We start from the raw sequence: 23448 nt of genomic DNA, 5'->3' as shown, positions 1-23448 counted from the left end.
ATTTATATTAAGGTAAAAAAAAAAACTAACAACAAACAAACCTCAATTCTCAAGCTTTCTAAATCAGGAAGAGAGCAAACTTTCCCTATCAGGATTCACCAGTATTAGAAAGTTGCATAAAATATTCAGCAAACCATGATGCTAGCATTATCCTCTGCATCTGTGCCAAGTTTCAGTGAAGTGAATGGGCATTCACATGCCCCTGCTAACTGGATCTCCATGTCAGATCAGGGCTATTGAATGCTTTACAACTTTGGTGAATGAGGAAGTATTAGTTTATAATAAGACTGATAACATGGAAGACTTTCTTGCACTTAGAATGTTCACTGCTACGATGCAAATTTTACTTTAAAAAGTTTTCCTTCAAAATTTGCTCCTAAAATAAACACCTCTGTTACTGTAAGTTCAGTTACAATAAAAGTTTTACACACACACTGAAAAGATGACAATCGATTTCCAAAGTTTGAGTGCAAATCTAACAACTACAAAAACTTGTAAGACAGCCTTAGGTGTTTTTTTTTTTTTAAATATGAAGAGACTTAAATTTAGAACTTCAGAATAAGCATTTCTGTTCCTCCATTTATTTTGAGGAATACAAAACATGAAAATTAGTTTACAGTTCTGGCACAAAAGCTTTTGGAGCAATAAACTGGAGATGGGATAGGTTTTAAAAACAGCCATATACATTGTTACCATTTAAAAGTGCCTAGTGTTTCACAGCAAACATGTAACTTCTTTCTTAGTAAATATTAAACCTACCTAAATTGCACATAAACCAGAATTTTAGTAAGAAAGTATACTGTATAAGTCTAACATTAAAGCAGTAACTAGAAACTAAATGAAATTAAGAGAAACTTTTTGGCTCAACTATCAAAACTTAAACTGGAATGTTTAAAAGAATTCAAAAAAAGGCGTAACATTTGAGTTTGGTTATTGCATTGATTACATATTGTTAATTTGACAAAAGAGTGGTAAAAAGTGTTTTGTTTTAAATTCTTCAGAGATCTGTGACTCTACTGAAAAAAAAATTAGATGCAACTATCTTGATTAAATTTAGCTGACAACAATCTGTAGGCTATCAGTCATCTTTTCCACAAGATTACACAGCATTCTTGTTTTTAGCTCTCTCCCAATGTTTACAGCTTTATGCTAAAGCCTTATTAGAATCCCTTAGCTCTGATTATTTCCAGATTAGGTGGCTTTGACAAAAGTAATGAACAACTGCAGAATTCCAATGTATATGAAAGTCTATCAATTAGTTAACTAAATGCACTAGCTTGCACCAACAAAACTAGGACATTTAAAGATCAAATTCTTTAGTTACCTGGTTCACACTACTAAAATAGATATAGGGTTCAATCTGCAAAGCCTTACTTAGTTATAGTATGCTGTAGCCTATGCTGTAATGGAGATGCAGACTACGGTGATGGAAGGGTTTCTTTCACTACTCCACCTCTCCAAACAATGACAGCTAGATTGATGGAAGCATTCTTAGATTTATCTACACTTAGGGATTAAGCTGGCATAACTACAAACACTTAGGGATGTGGATTTTTCACACCTCTGTTTGTCGACCTAAGTTTTAAGTGTAGACTAGGCCATATAGTCAAAGGGACTACTTACAACGTGCAAAGTTAAGCAAATGCACATCTCTCTGCAGGATTTGGGCCATGGTATGTTAAATTAATTCAGTAGTCTTATTTAAGCACAAACTTTAAGAGCAAGCACCAGCCTTAATTTGGAGTCTTCAACCAGCACTTTCAAAACTAGCTAGTGACTGGCTACTCAATTTACGGTACTTTAAACAGGGCCCAATTTTCAGTTTGGGTACTCAGCACTTTCTGAAAAAACAGTCCTTAAGACTTAAAAGTTCAGCACCCAGAAATTGAGGCACCCAGAGTTTCTAGTTGCTTTTGAATTCTTGGCATTCAGGCTTTTGATGTAAGTCAGAAACTTGATGTTATTTTTAGCATTTTGACAGAAATACTAACTCATTGACTTGGTATCTGTTTTGAACGCTTTTATTTAATCTTATTCTTGATTTATATCAAGGCTTGATATAATATACACACTAGTAAGATAGATCAGGTCCTGAGAGAATGGGCTGTGATGACTTTCAATAAACAAAGCAAACAATGACTGTGGATGCTATTGTAAATACTCCATAATACACAATCCATAAAAAACAGCACAGAGCAACTAATGTATATGCAAAATAGCTTCTTTGGCTGTGAAACTCAGCTGTTTAGAATTGTAAGGGATGCCCACTATGCTCAAATCTATGCATTCTTCTGATAATTAGAGGCATGCAAATTTTACATGTTTAAAGAGGCACTCTGGTAGGTTGGCCCCCAAACTTAGGCTTTGTGAAGAGCATTATAAAGCCTCGTATAAACACTCAATCTCTCAATGAGAAACTGTTTAGACTGTCAGTTTGAATACTCCCCTAATAGGGTTTACAGAGCAACCCTGCAGCACTGTGCTAGTGCAAAAAACCCAATAAGTTAAACTGACTAACTGCACTGGGGTGAGGGGGGAATAGTATAAGTAATGAGTTACATTTTGAAATTATTCTAGTTAATAATGCAAGATAAGAAAAGATATTTTAGCATATAGCGTCCCATTAAACCATTCCTTAGATGAGGGATATAGAAGACTAAGTAACAGTATCAATTTCACCCAATATTTGATTAAAAGTTATTCCTGTGGAGGAAGTGAGAAGGACAAATTTTACCAGCCAAGTTTTAAACTTTAAAATATGGATTGAGACTAGAAAAGCCTGACATCTAAAAATGTAGGAGTGCGAACAAATATGAAAGATACAGATTTTGCAAAAGAAGACTCTCAGGCACTTACTGTAGTCGTCCAACTGAACAATATATCACAATCTCTTTATGCTATCATTGTTATGAACTAAGCATTTTCAGTGTTTGACACTTAAAACTGCTAGAAAGTATTGGGTTCAGTGCAGTCTGGCACAGGGGTGAAGCAGTCTTGATTCATATGTGCATCTAATAAAAACCAAAACAGTGGAGTGTCTTTTTAAACCAGACCATGTCATCCTAACAAATATACTCACATCCAGGAATAAATTAACCTGGAATGCCATTTTGATCCTCCTGAAAGCTACATTCCTGCTACTGGAAGAGCCTAACATTTTAAATTAACATTGTAATTACAAATCATTCTATAAACTATTTGTTTGGCTCATCATTTGCAGTTTTTAAAAGTGTGCATAATGGCAATATTATGCTACCTTTCTCTCCTCAGCTCAACTGACAGATAAAAGGGGTAAATTAGAAGATTATACATCAATTTAGAATTAGATTGTGGCTTTCAGCAATTTTAACTACTTGCTGTTCTAATGGTTTGATTTGTTTAGAAGGTATTTCAGAAGGCCAAAAAAATATTTCCCAGCATTTCTCAGTGGAGAATGGGTTCTTCATTTCCCTTTAGAAGAGTATGCAACTACTAAAGCATACCCCAACTACTCCCACACTGAGAAGCTTTGGATCATATAGGTACAGTTCTCCCACCTAAAGATCCCACAGCCATAGTAGTGCATGATGAAAGCCACGGATAAGTCTGTCTGACAATGGGGAAAGTAATCAGAACATTCAAAGTTAAAATATGGTTGTGTAAATCTATTAGGAGCCTAAACTCCCTCTTCAAGGAGAGTTCAAACTTCTTAGGTTCAATGTGTGATGGTACTTACCCTTATCCTTATCTCTGAACACACCCTCAAAGAAAGAAAACCTAAGTATTTGTCCAGAATTACCAGCAAATAACCCACTTCGAAATTTTACTCTTCACACTTACAGTCTCTAGATTCACAAATGTTTCTCCAACTCAAACCACTGAAAAAAACTAGTCTTCATTCATACTTTTGCATAGTTTTGGTATTTCCTGGGGTTGTACTTTTCTTCTCTCTTTCACTTCCATTTCATCTGTCACATATCAAAGCGTTTAAATGAAAGTCTTCAGGTGAGAAACATAGTCCCATTTAGCAGCCAGCTGTCCAAGATTAACATTCTTCTGATTCAGTGAGTAAAGATTATTTAGTTTTATCTGTACTTTCAGATTTTTCCCTTTGTATCATGCAGCGACGAACTATGCTGTCAAAACTTCCTAGGTAAAACAAGCCAATGATGCGAAAAATGCCCATGCAAACAACCTGCAACCAGAGAGAAAAAGAACTTACAGCTATCTCAACATGCTTTTTTTTTTTTTTATTATAGTCTACACAATATGATTGTTTTTACTTAATAAGCAAACAGCCTCATGCAGGTAAGTAATAGAAATTCAGTGAATGAATAAACGTTTACTGGAGACTTGCCTTGGACAAATTAATTAACTTACCTGTGCCACAAATTCAATATCTGTACAATATTCTCTCACCTCACTGAGGTGAAGGATCAAGGTTTGTAAAGTACTTGAAAATGTAAATTATGACTAAATCTTTGTGAATAAATATGGTTAAAAATTACAGCCTCTCCAGATCTTACCTGCTGAAGACCTTCAGTAATAGCAGTGACAGGTGACATTCCACTGGTCAGTACTGATAACATGTAACCATCTGAGCCCATAAAACTGTTAAAGTTTCCTTGCTGGGAAAGAGGGGAAATTAAAAAAACAACAAAAAACAAACGTTACCAAATTGCAAAATTCTCTCTTAATTGCTTTAAAGTAATATTACCAATCAGATTGGTTAAAGGCTCTTGCTGTCCTTCCATTCCCTTAATTCAATGGGGAGAAGTACTGCGAAGTAACACAATACCAAAAGAAACGTAAGAATTAAAAAAATTAAAAAAATTAAAATAAAAAAAAATTAAAAGTGTTAGAGATATTACTTAACTACCAACAGCATGCAGGTTTCTGCCCACAGAGCACAGAAAGATGATAAAAGAACATTGATTATTTAAGATGTTTTCCCCACTTATAAACAGGCTTCAAAGACAATACTAGATTCTTCTACAATGAGAAGACTCTCTAATGCTAGAATCTGAAGAGAATGAAAATATTGCTTGTTCCTTATCAAGGTTAGCTTGCTGAAGGTAGATGCTGTTTATTTGGTACCTCATTTCAAGTGGGGTTAGAGACTGTTATCCTTCACCTACACAGTATGTGTCAAAATGAGCAACAGTTTTTAGGTACATGTGGGAAATATACCAGCTTTACTTCATGTTGGGTGACAGTGACCCAAAACACGTTTTTGTTTTGAACTGTAGATTGCTTAAGTACCTGAATAAGGTGTCCAAAATCAAAGTGCACATGGAAGGCTGAACAAATCCAGGGGTTAATGACTAAGGGTGAGAGCCATCTCTTTTCATCTGTATGCGCACATAACTGCGCACCCCCTCCCCCCATCTATCATGATGGGGATCTGATTCCCGAATGTGGTCTCTAAGTGCTAGTGATATACAGTAGAACCTCAGAGTTACAAACACCCGTGAATGGTGTTCATAACTGATATGTTTGTAACTCTGAACAAAATATTACGGTTCTTTCAAAAAAGTGTACAGCTGAACATTGGCTTAATACAGCTTTGAAACTTTACTACGCAGAAGAAAAATGCTGCTTTCCTTTTTTTTTTTTTTAGTAGTTTACGTTTAACACAGTACTGTATTTGCTTTTTTTTGGTCTCTGCTACTGCCCGATTGTGTACTTCTGTTTCCAAATGAGGTATATAATTGACCGGTCAGTTTATAAATCTGTTGTTCGTAACTGAGGTTCTACTGCACAAATGTGAAATTAAGCATGCGGAAAGAGATTTAACATTAGCTAAAAGATATAGCCTTCTCAAATAAGAGAGTAGACTTGTCCATCTAGCAGTTTTTAATTGGTATGATTTGTTTTTACATATGGCACATTATGAAAAATGGTATTTGGCTTCCATGAACAAGAATTTCTCATTCAACAAAATAGTGAAATTGTCCAAGAGTATGACTGCACAGATAACTATAGCAAATTATCGTAATCTTCAGGCAGCGCCCCTGTGAAAATACTGGGAAACTGGAAAATAAATATTTCCTTCTTACGTATTATTGTTACTCCGGATAACCCTGTGCACGTAACGGAAAGATCTACTTGTCATGATAATTTGACCCCCTCCCTTTTATTTTAATTTTTTTGACACATTTGGACATTCTGAAACAGTGTTCTGTACTGCATTCTCTTGGCCACAGGGTTTACTTTTTTAGGTTATCTGGAAATAGCTAAGAACAACCATACAGCATATGGGTGAAGACTCAAAAAAAACCCAAACACACACTTGCTGAAGGTTTAGATCGAGTTTTTAAAAGTAAGAAAGGGATGGCCTCTACCTGTCTGGAACTATAAATTATACGATTGGGTTGCCAGACCATGTGAATAAATTAAGAACTGAAACAAAATTTGACGTATGTGGCTGCAAGCAAACATGACAAAACTTTATTTTCATGACGTGCTTGAAGCCAGGCACTCCTCTTTAATGTCATTTCTCTTTGTGCTTTAAGATTGAAGATTCTATAGCACAAGATCTCTGAGAATAAAGAGCTGCTGGGAAGGCTGATGTCTTCATTGCTACAACCAGTGGGAATTTCTGCACTATGATTATTCACAAATCAGATATTCACACACACTAGAATACTATGAATTTTAGTATAGTTATTTCAGTGTCAACTGATCTCAACCAGAGAAATGAAGGCTTTCTTGGATCTTTCATAGGCACTAGGCAAGTAACCTTTTATTAACCATTTGATGCATGGAAAACATCTTTAATATTTTAAAACATTCATAATTTTTGTTTGAGTTTATTCTGACATGACATTGCTGCATTTTGTTTTGTCTTTAGAGTAGAAGCTCCAAAGACATATTAGCTCCAAGAGATTAAATGAAACATGTTTGGGGGTAGGGTGAAAAAGGGAAAAAGAAATGCTAAAGAATAACATCCCAGGTACAAAAAATACAAGTAACATTTCCTGTAGAAGAAATGTTTTTATATTTAACAATTCTTATTTACATCTTTAAACAAGTACTTCATGCAACCATTTCCCATCCCATGCCTTCCCTCAAAGACCTCATTAAAAAAATTACTTACTATGGCATCTTTAACAATAACTCTGGCAACCTGTTCTGCTTGGCAAACAGATGAGGTTTCTGAAATTAGTTTAGTCTCCAAAGGCTTTAAAAAAAGATATAGAAATATTATTATAAATTTGATTATATAACAACACAGAGAAGACAAAAATACTCTGTTACCATTATTTCTTGTGTCATGTAATTTACCTGCCTTTAAGGCTTTAAGTCAGGCTTTAAGTCAGTAGTCTCCAACCTTTTTACATACAAGGTCACTTTTTGAATTTAAGTTCAACTCAGGATCTACCCCACCCCTTTCTGAGGTGCACCCACTCCATCTCCCTTCCCTCCGTTGCTTGCTCTCCCCCACCCTCACTCACTTTCACTGGGCTGGGCCAGCAGGTTGGGGTGCAGGAGGCGGTTGGGGGTGCAAGCTCTGGGAGAGAGTTTGGTGCAGGAGGGGGCTCCAGGCTGGGGCAGAGTGTTGGGGTGCAGGAGAGGGTACAGGGTGCTGACTCTGGGATGGGGCTCACAGCTGGAACAGAGGTGCGGGAGGGGTTTCAGGGCTGGATGCAGCTCCCACCTGGCAGCACTTACCTTGGGCGGCTCCAAGTTGGCAGCATAGTGGGGCTAAGGCAGGCTCCCTGCCTGCCCCGGTGCTGCGCCACTCCTCTAAGTAGCCAGCACATCTCTGCAGCTCTGGCTCCGCATGTTGCCCCTCCCATTGGCTTCAGTTCCCCATTCCTGGCCAATGGGAGCTGTGGGACAGTGCCTGCAGGCAGGAGCAGCACACAGAGACCACTTGCCCCCGCCCCCCAGTGGCCACAGGGACATGCTGGCTACTTCTAGGAGTGGTGCAGGGCCAGAGCAGGCAGGCACTTTTAGCGGCCGGAGATCGTGTTTTAAGTGGATTGGCATCAGTTTAGGTTCGCTGTACTAATACTGTTAACAAGAGACACCTCAGACTGTCAAATATAACTCCTTTTACAACAAAAGGCATATTTCATAAACTAAAAGGACAACTTCATGAAAAGTTGCCAATACTTTGTTTGCTTTTAGTTATTTGTAATATTTTACGATTGCAGATTAAAAATAGTAATTGCACAAGTGTTTTATTCTTAATTGAAGTTCTTAGAATTATTAAACTGTATTTAGTTTATATACTAGATATAATTCAATTTCTATCATTTGTAGCTTATACTGGAAGTTTAAACTGCTTTCCATTAACAAGAAAATACTTTTAGATCCACAAACCAAGAAATCATTAAAAGTGTAGTTTTCTGTACACAATATCCTTCAAAATCCACTTTTGCAGCTCTTCCCTTTGTTGGGGATTTACAAAATATGCATGTGAAGTTTTTGCACCTCTCAAATGAAGCAGCTGATGTGCTACATTAATGCCTCAAGGCACATATAACTTGGCATCTATCATTTAGATCTCTTTTAATCGAACAGGTCTGTTAAAAGAACAGAAACAAACCAGAGCCTGGCATGCCTAGCTCTTGGGCAGATGGGCAATTTTATAACTCAAGCATACTGCTTGGAGAATTGCTGCTGAAATTTAAGCAGCTCAAGACTGAAAACTCCAATACAGAAACTACTTTAGTACAACATTGAGGTTGCAGAATCAAAACTTCAAGAGCATGGCAATACCTTATGTTAAGATCATATACACAAGCTTAACTCTGCTCCATTGTGCATTTCCATTATAAAAGAATCTTTAGTTGCATCACAACAGCCTATTCCAGATAAAGTTGTTTAATAAACACGAACTCCAGGCCTGTAGTGGTCAAGTGGTCTGTAAAAAGTTAACTATACATTTAGTTAGCTGCATGTGCACATCAAAAGCATTTAACTACACGCACAGCTAGAGAGATTAGCAAAGACTCAAACTGGATAAAATCTTAAAAAACAACAACAGGTATTTATTTAATTACAAGGCATTTTTTAAAATAAACCTGTTCAAAATTTAATGTCAAATTATGACAACCTAAGTCCTAAATTTATTGTAATCTATTAAGGTCATTTAAATAGATAAATAAAAAATTTAAATCAATGATTTAAGGGTGTGGCTTTTTTAATTCTATAAAAAAACAAAACAGTAGGAAAAACATCTTGACTTTTGAGGTCATCTCAAGCTTTGGAAACGTCACAATGTCACTACCACATTAAAAATCAATATTATTTTCAGCCTTTTCAATGAAGCTGCTGTTTTACATTTTTCCAGATGTAAGTACTTCCACAGATTCTGTTGTTCAGAAAAGCTTTTGGTTTCAATTTAGCTAGCAGGTGCAGAGAATATTTTCTTCATTTGGACTAGTTTATTCAAAAGTTGAGAAATTGACTGGGAATAGAAAATGTAAAAAGAACGCCTGTTTTCCTCTTCCAGTCTATCAAAACCAACCAACCAAAAAACAACCAACCAGGTGGAAGATGATGAGATCTACTAATTCTAAAGCTTTGAAGGACATAGGGACCAGATTTGCAAAGGTTTTTAGTCATCTAAAGATGCATATACAGGCCTAGTGTGATTTCCAAAAGTTCATAAGCAGGCTAGGAACTTAACTGCCGTTAATTTCAGTTTGCAGTGTTGCTACAGCTGTGTTGGTCCGCCAGTACAGAGAGGCAAGGTGGGTGAGGTGATGTCTTTTAGTGACCAACTGCCTGTGGAAAGGATCTCAGGAAGAACTCTGTGAAGCTTGAAAGCTTGTCCCTTCCACCAACTGCAGTTGATCCAATAAAAGACCTCACCTCACCTGCCTTGTGTGTCTCATTAATTTCACTGGGAGGTAGGTATTCAATCAGTTTGGGTACGTTTGAATATCTGGCCCATTGTGATCTGAAAAAATCTGTTATAATAATAGAACACCAATTTAAATTTATAATAACTATTTTTTGATGTTTTTCTATATTTTCCAATATATTGATTTCAATTACAACACAGAACAGTATTGTACAGTGCTCACTATTTATAATTACAAATATTTGCACTGAAACAGAAAAACAAAAGAAATAGTATTTTTAATTCACCTCATGCAAATACTGCAGTGCAATCTCTCATGAAAGTGCAACTTACAAATAGACTTTTTTTTTAAAACATAACTGCACTCAAAACAAAACAAAGTAAAACTTTAGAGCCTACAAATCCACACAGTCCTACCTCTTGTTTCAGCGAATCGCTAAGACAAACAAGTTTATTTACATTCAGGGGAGATAATGCTGCCCACTTATTTACAATGTCACCTGAAAGTGAGAACAGGCATTCACATAGCATTGTTGTAGTTGGCATTGCAAGGTATTTATATGCCAGGTATGCTAAACATTCGTATGCACCTTCATGCTTCCACCACCATTCCAGAAGACACTCATCGAAAATATAATGTGTTAATTAAATTTTTCACTGAACCCAGCTCTCTCTCTCTCTCTCCCTCCCTCCAGGTATAGCCTTCTGACCATGACTTGTGTGATCAGTTATAGTTTTCTAAATCTGAATTTTATAATCAAATTTAAGTTAGATTTATTATAATAACTGTTTTGTTTGTTTGGCTCCCCTATGGTTATTTATCATCATCATGTTGTCCCTATTACACCTCTGGCGTTTAGGGCAGTGACAAAGCTCCTCCACTCCTGTCTGTTTCTGGCAAATCTTTTTCAGCTTGGCTTCCACAGCTCTTCGCCATTGTTTTCGGGAAGCCTCATTTTCGCTTGCCTTCAGGTGTCCATCTTATTGCTATTCTGGTGATGGAATCAGTTTCCATCTGAAGCACATGACCGATCCATCTCCAACGCCTCCTGGCAATGATGGTGCTCAGTTCCTCTTGGCTGCACTGTGTCAACAGATCTTGGTTTGAGATTGTTCTGGGCCAAAATATACGGAGGATTTTTCTGAGGCAGGTTGTATGGAATGAAGACAGTTTGGACATGTCATACTTTCTCATTCCCCAGCATTCTACACTATAAAGTAGTGTTGAAAGTACGCAGCTCTAATAAACCTTGAGTTTGGTTTTGGTGTTGTATTTTGATGATGTCCAGACTGTATTTAAGCTGCTGAAGGCATTCCTGGCTTTATTAATTTTGTTCTGGATCTCCTGGCTTGTTCCACCATCCTGGCTGATGGTGCTGCCCAAGTATGTGAATGTACTATGGTTATTACCTGGCAATAAATAACTTTCATGGTTAAGCTGCTTGCCTCTCTCCCCCTCCCCCCCAATGAGTGTTTTTTGGCTCTCATATTTTCTCTGCAGCAACACTCCTCATACCTAAACTAAAAGATCCCTGCAGCACCCAAAAATCCTGTGGGGTTTGCTCATCAAGTGGGTTACTACCAGAACTACTGTAACGTGAAAGTGGGCATAGGGACGTGCTGAGCCTGGGACATAGGAGGGTGGCAGATTGAAAGTGCTGCTTGACCCAGCCTGCTCAGGCGCGCTCTATTCCGGTGCAGTGCCCGTGGCACACGAGGGGGACAGCTTGGAGGTGCTGTTCTTGCCAGCCTGCTGAATCTAAGGGCCTATGAGGGTGACAGCTTGGAAATGCTGCTTGACCGAGCCCGCTGAGTCCAGGGACATAGAAGGGGTCAGCTTGGGAGTGCTGATTAACCCGATCCTCTTAGACACGCTGTGTGAGATTCTGGGGCTGGAAGAACCCAGCTCTGGGGAACCTAGGTCTTGCAGGATAGCTCCATTGGGAGGGAACTTGCAGCAGGGAGAAGTAGAGCTCCGTATGAGAACACGAGACACAAGCAGTACATTGATAGAATTACAGAACCTACCTCTCCCCCAAAAGAGTAACCCTAATAAATGAGCATACACCAAAGTAACAGGCAAACCTGGTAACAAAAAAAGGTATCAATAAGGTTGGTGCTTGACCCCAGGTTTCAAAATCTGAGAGGGATGCGGTGTGGAACATGCTATCAGAAGTCTTAAAAGAGCAATATTGATGCGGAACTACATAACCCAAACCATCAAAAAAGAAAAATCAACCTCAATCAATCTGTTAATGGCATCTGACAGAGATGATAAAAATAAAGGGGTGCCGGTCCACACTGCTATGGATTATCATCAAGAAGAACCCGCCTGTGCTTGCTTTCAGGTGACATTGTAAATAAGATAGCACTGTAAATAAAACAGTGGATAGCATTACCTCACATTAATGTAAACAAACTTGTCTGTCTTAATTGGCTAAACAAGAAGTAGGAGTGGGTGTACTAGGCTCTAAAGTTTTACATTGTTTTGTTTTTTAGTGCAGTTATGTAAAAAAATTTCTACATTTGTAAGTTGCACTTGCATGATAAAGAGATTGCACTGAAGTATTTGTATGAGGTGGACTGAAAAATACTACTTGTTTTGTTTTTTACAGTACAAAAATAATAAAGAATAAAAAATAATATAAAGTGAGCACTGTACATTTTGTATTCTGTGTTGCAACTGAAATCAATATATTTGAAAATGTAGAAAAACTTCCAAAAATATTTATAATACATTTAAAATTCTTCTATTTTACAGTGTGATAAAAACTGCAATTAATCATAACTATTTTTGTGTGTTAATTGCTTGAGTTAACTTCGATTAATTGATAGCCCTAATGCAAATGTATCCCGACAGAATGAGATAAGGAATAATGCAGAGTTGTATATTTAAGGTGTAGCTGAAAATTTAGATTTTAGATGCCAAAAATGCAATCATTTACAATACTAAATGCACCAGAAAAACTTCAGTGTCTTTTTCTATTCCATTATAAACCATAGGGAGATTTTTTATTAAAATAAATAAAATAAAAAAAGTATTTTCTTGTACTATTTGCAACCAAAACACTGAACATTATAGAGAACCAGGAAGTGAAATAGGCTATAAAAAGTAGCTAAGTGACCGTAACACTAGATGTTGAAGCAAAAAATGAAAGATAGCATAGTGAAAAGAAATTTAAAAAGTTCTATGATTTATCTGCAATGTTATTTGTAACAGCTAAATTTTAAAAATATATTTCCCCAAAAAGCTTAGAATGAACATTAAAGGACTGTCTTTTTGTGTATTTGCACAGATGTAGCACAATGGGGCCCTAAACCCACCTAAGGCCTTTGGGCACTACTGCAATATAAATTGTTGGTTGTTTATTAAATGTGAGGGGGAAAAAAAAATATCTAACTATTCCCTCTAACTTTCAGACACCCTACAATTATCCTGACTGTTCTTTAGTTGTAAGGCTGTCCAATGTACAATGGAGAAAAAACAGGCACTCATCATTTCTTCTAGACCTAAAACAGTATATAAGCAAGGATTACATCAGGCATTTGGCCTTGACTTAAAAAAACCCCACAAAGTTAGGGAACATCTTTATTTAGTATTTCTTTAAAAGTAAAAAGATGCTAACTGGAAGAACGTATAAATTAGAGCAGAGATTGATTATTTTTTTTTAAAAAAACATGAGCAGCTTCTCTCTGAATTCATTATTCATGCGTTAAGCTCAGCCCTTTAGCTCAAGCCACCAGAAGAGGGAACCACACAACTCGATTATGAAGCTAGATTGCTAGATGCCCTCAGGAACTGAAAAGCTGCCTGCCTGTTCCCCCTGGCTGGCAATCACCCAAGTAAGTACTGTAGGAGCAACCTAGTACCACTTGGGCTTTACTTAGTAATCAGCATCATTCTGAACATGGTGTGTGTGTGCACGCAGTGACCATGATTAGAGCACAGAGAGAGACACGCTTTGTAGGAGAAAAGCCCCAGCAAACACCCTCAGGGTGAAAAGACAAAAGGAGAATAGATTTAAGGCTTGATTTTTCACCCCACTAATTATTGCCTTAGGAAGGGAATGCTTGCTTTTGGCTTTTTGAAAGTCTCCTGAGTTTGTAGAAATTACTCTTACTTATCATGCGAATTCCCCAACTCATAATAGGAGCGAAAGGGACCTGTGTAGAAGTCCTGCTTCTTTCCCCAGGGAACCCACTTCAGTAAGGGGAGACTCTGGATCATTTCATGTTTCTCCAACCCCCCAGCCTAGCTCTGTTGTAGGGCTTGCTCCCTCAGCTAGCTTGACAGCTTCCTCTCCCCAAAAGCTCAGAGTTCCTGATCAGGCTTTTCTGTGTTAGGAATCATGGCTCTTCGGGGCAGGGTGGGGACCCAACAGTCTGACTCTGAGCCTATACCCTGGCAGTGCAAGGGTCAGCTGACTGGGAACAGGCAGTGCATAATTCACTCCCTGTAGAGCTTGTACAATGCTGCCACACATAGGGAACACTGCTTAAATTTGAGCCAGGTGTTTGCCAGAAAGCTCTACCACGCCTTAGTGGGACTGAGCTGTCTGGAAGGGAGGTACAGCAGTTGCAGATCCATGTGATTGAAACCACCACACTGCCATTTACCTGATCCAGGGGAGGAGGAGGAAGTTCATAAGATGGAACTTCACACAAATGAATAAAAATAAATATTTTAAAACAAAGTGGTCGGAAGATTCTTCACCACCACCGTGTTCCACCACTGGAGGCAGAAAATCTGGTGGCCTGAACTGCTGGTGAGTTAAACTTAGTCCTGGAGCCTCTAGCAACAATACTGAATTACCTCTGAATTCCACAGGTGGGGGGGCATTAGTCCATGAATAATGAATGAGTGAAAGCGAGCAACAGAATTCAAATTATCGAATATTAACAAGCAAGATCCTTAAGCAAAGGGAAAAGCTAGCTGTAAAAAGCAAGTAGCAAGATGAAGTCACATGAGAATTCCTATAGTTTGCTTAAATAAAACCAAATTTAAGGATTAGATTTTTTTTCCATTAATACACACCTCAAAAAGTCTGTTTACCAAATAAACTATAAAAACCATTGGATCTCTTTTAAACACAAACTAATCTTTGAGTAAGACAAGGTATTTCCTTGTAACTACTTCCTTGAAATAGGATCAGTTATGAAAGATAACAGGTACAAAACCAGAGGGGACACAAGAAATTTACAACACAAAAGAATTTCCAATCTACATAAATATTCTTGCAAATCAGATTCCTAGTTCTTCACCTTTAGGGGTTTTTTGGGTGGGAGTAGCAGAAGGATTTTGGATTAAATGTATACTATCTCAAAAGAGATTGACTAAACAAGAATATTTTGATTGCAAAAGAGTTGTTACATAATCCTTAATTCCTATATAAACAGAGAGAAAGACAAAAGGAACGCAACACTCAATTGAATCTCTTATTACATATAACGCATGGCTCTCAGAAGTAACATTATAGCTGTTCTAGGATAGGGTGATCCACTTGGTTTCTAGTTCTCTATATGGTAATAAAAGGAGCCTCATCTTCTCAATGCTCAGTTTAAACTTCAATATGAATCCTAGCCATGCAGCTCTTTAAAAAGTTACACTTTTGTTTGGTGATCTGTTCTGGAAGGTCTAGTGAGGAGAAGCAACTTATTCGTGAGGAGAAGCAACTTATCCTATATTAGAATACTTAGGGATTTTTTATATATTTATTTAAATAAAAGCCTCTTGTTGACAGACACACTGGTGGAAAGAGATATGGTAGAATTGCATTTAGGTGTCTAATTCCAAGAGAAAAACAAATACTTTCCATCATACTTTATTACTACATTATGGTTAAGATTTTGTACTGGGGATTTTTCATCAAAGTCATGCACAGATTGTGGGCAATAAACAAAAGTTCATGGAAGCCAGTGACCTGTCTAGGTGTGTGTATGTGGGGGAGGGTCAGGAGGCTGACGCCAAAGTACTCATGGAAGAACCTGAAGCAAATACTCACCTGCAACCACCCACCACACAACAAAAACACTAACCCAGAAACCTATCCTCGCAACAAAGCCCGTTGCCAACTGAGTCCACATATCTATTCAGGGGACACCATCATAGGGCCTAATCACATCAGCCACACTATCAGAGGCTTGTTCACCTGCACATCTACCAATATGATATATGCCATCATGTGCCAGCCATGCCCCTCTGCCATGTACAGTGGCCAAACTGGACAGTCTCTATGTAAAAGAATAAATGGACACAAATCAGACGTCAAGAATTATAACATTCATAAACCAGTCGGAGAACACTTCAATCTCTCTGGTCACTCGATTACAGACCTAAAAGTGGCAATTCTTCAACAAAAAAATTCAAAAACAGACTCCAAAGAGTGACTGCTGAATTGGAATTAATTTGCAAACTGGATACAATTAACTTAGGCTTGAATAAAGACTGGGAATGGATGGGTCATTACACAAAATAAAACTATTTCCCCTTGTTTATTTCCCCTCCTACTGTTCTTGTAAAAGTGCTGGAAATGGCCCACCTTATCACTATAAAAGGTCTGCCCCCCGCACCCGCTCTCCTGCTGGTAATAGCTCACCTTACCTGATCACTCTTGTTACAGTCTGTATGGTAACACCCATTGTTTCATGTTCTCTGTGTATATAAAATCTTCCCACTATATTTTCTGATGTATGCATCCGATGAAGTGAGTTGTAGCTCACGAACGCTTATGCTCTAATAAATTTGTTAGTCTCTAAGGTGCCACAAGTACTCCTTTTCTTTTTACGGATACAGACTAAAACGGCTGCTACTCTGAAACCCGTTAAAGTCACATGACTTTGGTGACAAAATCGTATCCTTATTTATGACCAAATTCTGCCTTTAGTTATGCCCCTGAAAACTACTTAATTCATAGGTTCATGAGTGTAACTGATGCAAAATTTGGCCCATCTTAATCAAATAACTTTTAAACTTTAAATATTAAGCAGTTAAGTAAGACTTTTGTTTCTGTTAAACCAGTGTTGAAACAAGGTAGACTGGTTTACAATTGCTAACACTGGTCCCATTTTTGTGACATTTTCAGCAAGACTTCGTAAAGAAAATTTATGTAGATTTTTACGTAAATTTCTTTGTAAAGAAAACACTGATCTGAATAAAATTTTTTCTTACTAGTTAATTGATTCTGAATGTTCCCTGTTAAATATTTGACAGCTAAAGTTCAGTAGCATTATCTAATGACATTTAGGGGACATTTTATTTTTTTAAACATATAAAGCATGATCTTAATGAACACAGTGGACAATGCATTTTAATTTCAGAAGTGACAGATCCTGGACATGTGTGCAAGATTCTTTATGAATTAAGTTACCTTTGTTTTGATTTCTTCTGCAAAGCCCGGTGTGTCAGTATCTGGAGGATAGGCCACTGTTACATAGATATTATAAGGCTTTACCTGTTTTTTGGAAAAACAATTGCATCTGTTAATATGAGGGAAATATTGTTAAGTTTCGTATATTTATACTGACATTAGATTGTGCTGAGATGTTTCAAACATGTATACAGTCTTACAACCAGTTCCCGCAGGATCAGGCCTATAATTTTAACAAGGAAGCAAAATAGGAACAACAAAGAATTTGAAGGACTATTAATACATAAGTGATCTTTAAAACGTCTTCATTCCAAAAAGTGTAGGAAGGAGAAAGCTGCATTCTTTCTCAGTTTAAAAAATTGAGCTTATGAACAGATCACAACACTGTTGAACGCCCATGCTCATCTATGGTTTTTAAAGTGTAGGACAGCAATGAGTCTGGCTCTTACTCGGGCACAAATTCACATTAATGTGCTTCTGCCAGCAGTGAACGTATACTGTAAATATGGTGAAAAGGAGATCGTAGAATACTCTGTCAGCACAAATAAATCTGATCCTCTGAAGTTAAATAGAGGTGTTACCAAGTGCTGTCTCAAAATATTGGAGTCACGTATTTAAAAAAAATTACAGTGTGTGAAAATAAACACTCAGAAGAATAAGTACACAGCAAGCATTAAGAAAGATCCTCAGGGCAGAAAGTGACTGTTATGTGTTTGTAAAGCACTTAGCAAATAAGATCACTAGCTTTCTAACGCATGTACCCATTGTAAGGTTAAGACTCAGACTGAACATGAGAAGAGTACAGTAAACATTCCTAATATGTTTTTTTCTTTTATAAATATTCTATAATTAACTTAAGTTTACAAGTCATAAAGCCATAGGTGATTTTTTTTCTTTTAATTAGAGTCAGATTTTGGCAAAAATATCAGCCACCAACCTTCTGATCAGAGTCAGAACAGAATGCATTCAGAGCCACTAAATAATAGACAATGGAGTTGGAGTGATGAGAGGTACTCTCTATCCCCCTCTCCACCCTCCATCTCTAAGCATATTTTAAGCACTCCCTTTACAGCACTTCAAGTCCATTCTGGCTGAGGAAGCAAGAATGTAGGAATCAAAAATGGGGTGGGGGAGGAGGGGAGATCCACACAGAAATGTTAAACAGTTTAAATGTAAAAAGTAGTCAGACTCAAGTTCATTTGGATGATATAAAGCTTTCTTGCCACATTGAAAGAATGTGCCTGTTAGGTGTTTTAGTGCTGGATCTGCCCCAACTTAGTTTATAGAATGTAATTATCTAAGGGAGTAATTATGGGTTAGTGCCAGATCACATGTCCATGGATTTTATTTTGACTTCCTCTGCAGCATGGCGCACGGGTCACTAGTGTAAATGATGAATGCTCTGTAACTGGAAGCCTTTAAACCACAGTTTGAGGATTTCAGTAACTCAGCCAGAAGTTAGGGGGTCTATTTCAGGAGTGGGTGAGGTTCTGTGGCCTGCAATGTGCAGGAGGTCAGACTAGATGATCATGTGATCATGATGGTCCCTTTTGACCTTAAAGTCTGTGAGTCTATTTAAGTACTGCCCTGCTCTTAAAACCAACTGAGAAAAAAGATGCATTTTTACATAACAGAGGTGTGAGTGTGTGTGTGTGTGAGAGAGAGAATGAATTATTCAGAATTATAGCATCCTAATTCAGTTTAAAATGGTTTTCACTGTTTTTTCCTTCTATTGTAACGGAAGGAGCCTACATAACTAAAAAGGAGCTGATTTATGCCTTATCATGCATCAGAATTCTTTACTGAGCTTCAGTCAGTTATACCTGTGCAACTTTATAAACAGTAATGGGGTTTCACAGCTGTCACTGAGGGCTTAATGTGGCATTTAATTATTTGTTATTGGCAATGATACACAAGATGGAAAGAACACAGCTTGACTGAGAGAACAGTGGGCCTAACAGTTAGAAAATTTTTTTTACTTGTAAACTAAATACAAGTAATACGGAAATTATTGACAAACATGGCTACTCAATGGTTTTTAACTGGTCACTTTCAGATCAGAACTGCACTTTTAAAAAAGACTGTTCATAATCTGTTAGAACCATTTTAAGGGTTGGTTTCATTTAAATAATCTATAAAGGCTGCCATCTTGTTCTTAATTGGACTTGTTGTGCAGAGGCATTTTAGTAGTATGGTAGCTCAAACCATACGCAAGGATGCAAGAGATGCAACATTTCTAATATTTACCAATTATGCTACAGGTAGCTGAGAAATAGATAATCATACCTCCATTTGCAGGGCTTCAGCCAATCCTCGAAGAGCAAACTTTGTTGGAGAATAAGCTGTGTAACCAAATAGTCCCAACTGTCCAGCCTGAGATGATACAAACACAATCCTTCCCATTCTTCGTTCCTTCATGGTAGCAATTACGGCACGGCTTGGGTAAACACTACCCAAGTAGTTGACTGCCATTAATCTCTGTGCAAATATTATGAATATCATATTAGAATAGTACAGATACAAAATTCTTAGTGTTCAACATCTCAACAATACATATTTACAACAGTCATAGCACAGAAATCATAAGAGGCTGATACTAACTGACAGAACTAATTATAGGAAGGATAGTTATATCCCAAGTTTAGAACATTATACATGCTTGAGGTGAGAATCTTGACCACACATATATTTTATATATATAAAAAATAATCTAATGCCATTTACTGCATTTAATAATGCACTCAGACAAGGTGTTGCTGGTCTTCAAAATAAAGTATGCTTAGCAACTTTCAACTATTGGAATCCGATCTGATGATAGATAAGGCATTTTGCAACTGTCAAGGAAACAATTTGCTTAAATATTCAATCATATGAAAGTACACTGTGAAGAATAAAAGTTACTAAAAACTTTAGATAGTGCCATTGTTTTAAAGATAGGTATCAGGAGGGTAGTTTATTGTAAATAAGCAATAGATTTTGGAGATTGTCCAATGACTGGCAGGGTATCAAAGGGAGTGAGAAGCATGTTGATTTGTGCCTCTAGCAGAGTGGTATTGCAATTACCTGACAGCAGACTGTGGAAGATACTGAATTAATATGTTAAATATTGTTTTACAACTCATGCCTAAACATCTTTGTAGTGCTTCACTTTAGAGTACAGAACAAATACAGACTATATATGGAGGAACAAAACCATAAAGACAGGTGTTGACTTCAGTTAACACTTAAAAACAAAAAAACTAGCTAACCTTTTCTGAGAGTCACAAGTATGAAAAGATTTCTCACAAGATCAGATCATTTGTGTCCAGATCACAATCAGTCACAGACTAAACTACAGTATAATTCAATATTCTGACCTGCTAGAGGGCTAATATTCAAAATAAGGACCAAATCCTGACCCTTACACAAAGTTCAAGTAAGTAAGCTTTGCATGGATGACCTCCACAGGGATCAAGAATGAATTCCTCCCACATAGCTCCAGAGCTGCTACAACAGTTTCAGGGCTACTATCATAGTTGTAGTCTCCATTTTGGCCTGTGTTTGCTTAGAGTGAATCCACTGGCCTTGCTCCTGCCATTCTTGCATGTCATCCCCCAGTAACTGTAACCCAGAGATGCCAGAGAGCCACACTTCACAACACACAAGGGGACCAGCACCAACACTTGAACAGCCTTTCCATGACAAAAAAATTCTCCATCCACTTAGCACAGCAGAAACACACAAGTGACAGTGTCTGAGGCCATCCACAGAGTGTAGAATTTGTCCCCATAATGTACATCCAAAGTTAAGAAATGCACTTAAGTAAACACACCCAAGTTAAAGTCTAACGCCCTGCAAAAAATAAAAAAGCAGCTCCTAAATAAACTGAAACCTTCCCCTACAGAAATAGGAGAAAGACATTAATAGTAAATTTAATACAACCACTACCTATTTTATACTATACAATTTCAAGTTCAAGTATTTGCCTTAACTAAACTGAAATAGCAAATTAATGTAGTTGAATGATACTCAAAATTACAGATCTGCTTCCTGCATGGCACCATTAAAAAAAGTCATGTCTAATTTGCAGCGTGGTTTCAAACTACTTTGATTAAGGAGGTAGATTTCTTGCTGGGTAACTGGTAGTAACAGAGTGAAGTTTAGTTACAAGACATACTTTTGCAAATTTTAATTTAAGCTGCATGAGTCAATTTGGGTATTTACAGCATAACACAAGGCCCACTGAAGTTAAGGGAAAGACTAACACTGAATTCAGCGGGCTCTTGTTCAAGTCCTTAATGTGGCAAAACAGCCTTATGAAATACATTCTAAGAATTTAATCAGAACATATGCTCTCCTTTGCCTGTTTTTCATCTGTAGACCAGTAATCTCAATTACTGGAAAGTAATGAATGCTTTGTGATGAATCATATGAACACAGTAGTCTTTTGAACCAAAAAAAGATTTTAAGTTTCAGAGAAATGCTGACTGTGGGTGAGGATGATCAGTCATTTTCTTGGCTCAGGGCTTGTCTTCACTACAGAGTTAACTCAAATTAGAACTTGTGTGCTGCACTCAGAGTCCCATCCACATACACAAACCCCTGAGTGATTCACTCTAAGCAATGGATGTGCTTTTAACTGAAGTTGGGTGGCCTACAAAGAGGTATATGGTATTGCTTGAGCTAGCATAACTTGTCAGCTGCTCACACAATCACTCTGGACTTGTCTGCACAAAGTTTTGCCAACATAGCCAATGTCAACGGGGTGGGGGTGGGGAGTTTGTGGTGTCGGGAGGGAGGGACTGAGAGGAGATCACCCTCCCCAGCTGACATGGCCATGCTGGCAACTATGAAGAAGACTATTTCTGTCTGCATAGTAATGTCATTCAGGGAGGTGGTGTAGCTATGACAGCAGAACTCCTTCTGCCAGCTTCCAATGTGGGGCTCTGCTATCATAGCAATACTAGCCAAAGCCTTAGAGCGTAGGCAAGACCCTGTGTGCTGCTTGAGGATTAGTTTGTGGCCGTTTTCACCTGTGATAGTCAAACTCTAAAGGAGTTAATGCAAGTGTAGACAACTCAAGTTAACTCAGCAGTGAAGAGACATAGCTTAAGACTCTTCAAGGGTACAAAGCCTAAAATATGATATTCTGCAAGACTGCTAACAGATGAAGGATTGAATCATCAGCAACACAGAGGTGGCTTATCACTTCTTTATCAGTTCTGAATAAAACTTAAACATAGAGCTTGTCTACACAATGCATTAGTCTGCACTAAAAGTACCCTAATGTGCACCAGCCAGATCCACATGGGCCAGTTAGTGCATAACAAGTTAGTGAGTTCTAGAATTTACACCTCTCTAGTGCAGAGTAATACACTATGCAGACAAGCCCACAACTGTCAAGATGAACAGAGTAGTTAATAGTATCCTCTCTGTAACCACTAACCACTATATACCCAAACACTTACTGATAAATTGCCTTTATAAATCTGTCCTAAATTTCTCAAATCCCTTAAATTTCTTTTATCAAGTGAAGAATTTGCTTGTAATAATTTCATTCACAAAACATAGCTGCTTCTTGTTGAGAGCTAATGATCGTCAATTTTCAAACTCTTTATGGAGTTCATTGGGATTGTCCTTGTTAAAAAAAAAGCACATTTCATTTTTTTGGGGAGGAAGATACTTTAAACGCCACAAACTAAGTGTCCATCTGTCCACCCGTCTCCTCTATATCTATCTAGCTATAAAACAAGAAAACTGTCACAGCATTCAAAGTTTCAAACTGTGATTTTAGTACATATATTTTATTTTCAGCTTCCAGGACCTCATAATAGACAGTTTACTTGATGTAAATGTTGAATTAGTGATTCTTTAGAAATTATGCCCAATTATCTGTTAAAGGGAAAAAAAACATGCTTACTCACTTCAAAACAGCTCACTTCAAGATCTTCATATTTTCCTGTAACTGATGTTCCAGCACAGTTTATAAGCATGTCAACTGGACCCAACTTCTCTTGAGCCTATACAAAAGGTAGTATGCATATTGGTAGCAGGGAAAATATTTTTTGTACATTTGCAGCAACTTAAAATGTTCAAAATCATGAAAAGAAAATACTTTTACTATAAATATGTAGCATACAAGGGAAAAATTACTGAAAATAGACAAATTACTTTCTTACTTGTTTAAGGACATTCTCCACATGTCCATAGTCTTTAGACACATCAACAGATATACAAAGCACAACCTAATGAAGAAAAAGGGAATGAAAGGTTCAACAATGAAACAAACAGAATAAGAATAGA

General features: G+C 37.4%; 1 protein-coding gene across 1 annotated transcript in view; it reads right to left on the bottom strand.

The window, feature by feature from the left end:
* Positions 1 to 559: 559 nt before the first annotated feature.
* KDSR (3-ketodihydrosphingosine reductase) overlaps positions 560 to 23448 on the bottom strand; it is a 43621-nt gene continuing 20732 nt past the window's right edge. Inside the window, exons 4-10 of the mRNA XM_048839723.2 lie at positions 23325 to 23390; positions 23070 to 23165; positions 19453 to 19644; positions 17167 to 17250; positions 7079 to 7162; positions 4506 to 4607; positions 560 to 4174 (exon numbers count right to left, since the gene is read on the bottom strand). Coding sequence (XP_048695680.1) covers positions 4055 to 4174; positions 4506 to 4607; positions 7079 to 7162; positions 17167 to 17250; positions 19453 to 19644; positions 23070 to 23165; positions 23325 to 23390 — 744 coding nt within the window. The 3' untranslated portion in view covers positions 560 to 4054. The remainder of the gene's footprint in view (positions 4175 to 4505; positions 4608 to 7078; positions 7163 to 17166; positions 17251 to 19452; positions 19645 to 23069; positions 23166 to 23324; positions 23391 to 23448) is intronic.

Source organism: Caretta caretta, chromosome 2, assembly GCF_965140235.1.
Source record: "Caretta caretta isolate rCarCar2 chromosome 2, rCarCar1.hap1, whole genome shotgun sequence".
Lineage (NCBI taxonomy): Eukaryota > Metazoa > Chordata > Testudines > Cheloniidae > Caretta > Caretta caretta.
This window is presented reverse-complemented; position numbering and strand designations above follow the sequence as displayed.